This window comes from Vespula pensylvanica, chromosome 9 (genome assembly GCF_014466175.1).
Source record: "Vespula pensylvanica isolate Volc-1 chromosome 9, ASM1446617v1, whole genome shotgun sequence".
NCBI lineage: Eukaryota > Metazoa > Arthropoda > Insecta > Hymenoptera > Vespidae > Vespula > Vespula pensylvanica.
Genome location: NC_057693.1, coordinates 1,236,934 through 1,241,943, shown reverse-complemented (window position 1 = coordinate 1,241,943; position 5,010 = coordinate 1,236,934). Strand labels below are relative to the sequence as shown.

The following is a 5,010-nucleotide window of genomic DNA, read 5'->3' as shown; positions in this document are numbered from 1 at the left end:
ATCGACATAAGATGGTTAATTCTAACGAATGGTTTTGTAAATGTTGAAATTGTTCTTTATAGATACATCAATCCCTCGGAAAACAAAGGAGTAGCAATGATGGCGTTAGGCGAAGGCTGGCACAATTATCATCACGTATTTCCATGGGATTACAAAACTAGCGAATTGGGTAATTACAGGTTTAATATCACGACCGCGTTCATCGACTTCTTTGCGAAAATAGGTTGGGCTTATGACCTAAAAAGTGTCGCGAAAGATATGGTGAAAGCGCGCGTACTCAAAAGTGGTGATGGTACCCACGATGTTTGGGGTTGGGGCGACAAGGATCAAACACAAGAAGAGAAACAACAAGCCATAGTCACGTATACTTCTTCGACGAAGGATCAATAACTGTTCTCTCTTTCTCGTTGTCCTCTTCGCGCTTATTTGTTTTCCTTCTTTCTAGAATATCCTTACATTCGCTCAACGAAACTAAGTAATTCGCAAGCATGAGTTTATTATTCTTTATAAAAGAATCTTTGCTTTATAATTTTCCTTATTCTCCCCCTCTTTTTACATACATCTATGTTCCTCCTTAAATCACGTATCTTATATGATACGTGATAGATTGTAATTTTTGTTATTGAGTGGGTGATCTTTGTACCTGTGTATTAAATTAAATTCCAGTAGTGCATGTAATTCATCAACGGAAAAAAAAAAAAACCGTTGTTGCGCAACGAAAGTGTCGACTTTGAAAAATTGTATCCGACAAGTCTCCAAGATTTTGATACGACTATTCTCATTACCGATACGATTCTAATAAATACGTCAACGTAAAACGGGCATGATCGCTTTAATAACATTCAGAATTTCACAGATGCCTTTCAAAGTAAGCAACGCGAAGAAAAGTCAGCATGGTTCTCTCTTTTCTTTTCTTTTGTCCTCTTCATTTTATTTTATTTTACATTTATTTTTTTTTTCTATTTTTTTTTTTTTTTTTATTATTATTATTTTCATTCTGGGAACTACTTAAGTTATATTTTGTGTTTTTGTTTTTGTTAGTAAACTAGCGACACTTTGGTTTCTCCGTTTTCTTATTATTATTACATATACTAGTTTTTATATAGGGGAAAAAGAGGAAGTATACATATATATATATATATAAGATCGATGTTTAAATTTAATACATTTATTAATACCAATTTTGGGCAATCGTTTTAATGTTATTGCTACTGGAAACTTAATCGAAGCGATGAGAATACTTCTACAAGTTATATTTTAACTGCAAAAGTAGTTCGTTTGTCGTCATTCATCGACGAATTATTTCTTAGAATAATTCTCATACCTCATTCTGTTTATTTTTTCAGTAGTGATAACAATAAAACAATAAAAAATAAATGAAACAAAAAATTATTAATTAAACCACGTCGATGAATTGTAATTGTTAATCATCAAATCTGGCTAACAATTAATTTACTCATATTGTGTGAATATTCTTCGTGAATCGAATATAATATTGCCAAAAAAAAAAAAAAAAAAAAATTAATCCGAGAAAAAATTATAAAGTACGTTTGAACGTATAAAAAAGAAAGGGGGTATATAATAAATGTAAAAATTTATTGACGTCCTATGCACAGAAACGCGTGTGGGTGTATATATTAATCCATAATTTATTTAGTTAAGGTTGTTTATTCAGAGTACTCGGAAAATGACCGAGTAATGCGGTAAAATCATTTCATTTGTTCGCAATATTTTCATAATATCTTATATACTAATAAACGTTTTATGTTTATTTTATTAAATTTTATTATGGCAAAATATTACAGAACAAATAAGATTTGGTTGTCTTTAAATATTCCTACAAACTTTTAACTTTAATTTTCTCCAAGATTGAATTTTGTTGGCTCTCATCATTCTTATATTAATATGTTTAAAAATATTTGCATAAAGAAGATACAAGGGAAAAATATTATATGTAAACGTTTCATATAATTTAACAATTCAAAAAAGCGCGCTCTCTATAAAATTATCCGTCTCACTTGTGTAATTATTTTTACTATTGATACTAAAAAGATATAAATGTGGCTACAGTTTGATAGAACTGTAACAAGTGCCGAAACGAGAACGAGGATAACAAAAGAATAAACTATTTTATGGCCGAAAAATGTAGTTTTACTAATTTTTATACCGCATGGTCAATTCCGTGATCTCTGCAATTTTTGATACATTTCTCAGCTACGTTAATTTTAAGCATTAAAGAGTGAATAAATGGGCGAAGCCATTGCGCAGTATATAATTTTTATTTGTATCTGGGTATATTATTATTTCAAGCGTTCCTTATAAACTCTGTATCTCACTCAGGAACAACGTTATGTCAAGAGTATATATGTTTTCCATATATTAATATAAATTTTGTTAATAGCAATCGCGCGCGCGATAACTTTAAATTATTATACACAAATATTTCGGTATTTTTATGTCATATCAAACCGAAAAATAATGTTAGTCGTAAGAAAATTAAACACGTATCGAGTAATTTGAATAAACTATCGTTATTTAATCGAAATTGTGATAAAGTATCAAAGATACCAATCATAAATAATAGTAATAATATTAAATGAAAGTATATAGAATTTGAACGAAACATTTATTTATTTTTTCCTTAATAACATATTCCTCTTTTTGTTATACCAACAATAAATACAATTAGCCCAACTATATCGAGGAAATAAGGTAAAAAACGCTAAGATGTCAATGATTGATCCGAGCATAGATTCGAAAGAGTAGAAATAAGAAATAATCTTCCTTACCCTGTCCATTGATACACGTGATCGTAGATTAAACATAGTCATTGATTCTCATAAGTGTAGATACAAGAAACAACGCTTTATCGACCGATCTTTTTGAAGAGTGCTTAAAATAGCAACATTTTTTAATCCTTTTCATTACATAAGCACTGCTATGGCGACAAACGTAATACGAAGTACAATTAATTCTTTTATTCCTACATATTTAAGGATTATAAAATTTCTGTAAAGGAATCTTAAAGATAATACATTATGTCACAAAATTGTCTGAAGCGTAGAATTAAATCTTCCATTCAATACAAATTTATTTTCAAGTATACTTATGTAATTTGTAATTATTTTAGAAAATCTAATAAAAAAAGAAACAGATATTTCGGAATAAAAAATATTTCCTTTTATTAAATAAATATGTGTATATATTCTAACAATAAAATTATGAATGACATTGTTTTATTTAGAGCATGATTGATTATTACAAACATCAATAATTTAAAGAAATTTTCTTATGTAATTAATTCCTTAACATTTAATTCATATAGATCGTATAAATTTATGAAATACAAATTCCTCTTTATATTAATGAAAGAAACGAAGGTTTTCTCGTTCAGCTTCTTCTTCGCTTAGCTTCTGCAATTCAATTATGACTTCTGTTAATGATATCTTTTTACTCCCGAGTTTAAGAAAAACGTTTCTGATATCTTCCCCCGACATAGTTTTAACTACTTTTATAAAATCGAAATTATGCCAAATTTTAATCATCATCAGAAACTTTATTGTATTTGCCAAATTGCAAATTTTTCCAATTCCAAGAAAGAAGATGATAATTTGATACGTAGAATATATACGTAGAATATAATAAGATTCGATCACGTAGAAGATTAAATTATCGTTGATTGGAAATCTAAAACATGGATTACTTTTTTTCATTATTATATATTTTATTAAATATTTCTGATATGTTCTGTGATGCTGAGCCCTGTCGTACAACAAACTTTGCGGAAATAAAAATAATATTTCAAAGCGAACTTTCAGATTTTATTTGATTTTTTACTGACAATTTATTCAGACAAAACACTATAAAAATATTTTATTACTGACATTTTATCTTGGCATAACATTATAGAACAAATAAAAATTCTCTTAGCCATAAAAATAGTTACAAACATTTCAATTTAATTTTTTCCAACAATGAGAATCGAATCCTGTCGGTTTTTAACAAATTGTATTTTTGCTTTAATATATTTAAAATATTTGCTTAAAATAAATATAATGGAAAAATATTATATGAAAGTGTTTCATATATTTCGAAATTAAAAGTACTTATTTTTTCATTATATATCATTTTATTTTATACCGATCATGGTATCGAATATCACAAGTAGTCCAATAGAAGTTTCGTTTAAAGCAAAAAAGATCAAAGATCGAATTACCCAAAGAAATGGAGATATACAAGAAAGGTATTGTTTGAAAAAATATCGTGATATTGAGCGCTCTACACATCGTTGCAGATTATGGCTCTTATCTCCCAGTAAATTATTAACATCGCTTTTTGATAAATATGCACACAGGCATATACTTCCTCTTTTTCTCTCTCTCTCTCTCTCTCTTTCAACGCGTTACGTTCCTTTAGATTATTCTTAATCTCATAATACTTATCAAATTAAAAACATTTTATATTATCAATAAACACATGCAACGAATCGATATGTATGTTTTGACTATTTCGTGAAAAGACTTTAACTTGTTTTAAAATTTCAATCAAAATAAAAATACACGTGTATTACAACTTGTTTTTTTTAGTAAACAGAATCATGAAACAAATCATAAAGCAAAATGCTAAAATCCGATTAATTTTTATTACATTCAAACTTTGAGATGAGAGACAATCTATTCGTCTATTGAATGACTTATATTGTTGTAAAATTATCTCGTAAATATTATATTATGAAGAATAAGATGAGAATAAGAAAAGAGGGGGAAGGACAGAGAGGAAATCATAACGCAAAGATTGTTGTATGAAGAATAATAAATTCCTGATTGCAAATTACTTAATTTGGTTGAATGAATTTAAAAATATTTTTGATAGAAGAAAAAATAAATAAGGGGAAAGAGTACAAGAAGAGAAAGAATAGTTATCGATCCTTCGCCGAAGAAATATACGTGACTATGGTTTGTTGTTTCTCTTCTAGTGTTTGATCCTTGTCACCCCAACCCCAAACATCGT

At 28.1% G+C, this 5,010-nt stretch overlaps 1 protein-coding gene across 1 annotated transcript in view; it reads left to right on the top strand.

Annotated features, from left to right (window-relative positions):
- Positions 1 to 2,612, top strand: part of LOC122632016 (acyl-CoA Delta-9 desaturase-like) — a 4,193-nt gene extending 1,581 nt beyond the window's left edge. Inside the window, exon 5 of the mRNA XM_043818387.1 lies at positions 63 to 2,612. Coding sequence (XP_043674322.1) covers positions 63 to 390 — 328 coding nt within the window. The 3' untranslated portion in view covers positions 391 to 2,612. The remainder of the gene's footprint in view (positions 1 to 62) is intronic.
- Positions 2,613 to 5,010: the final 2,398 nt, after the last annotated feature.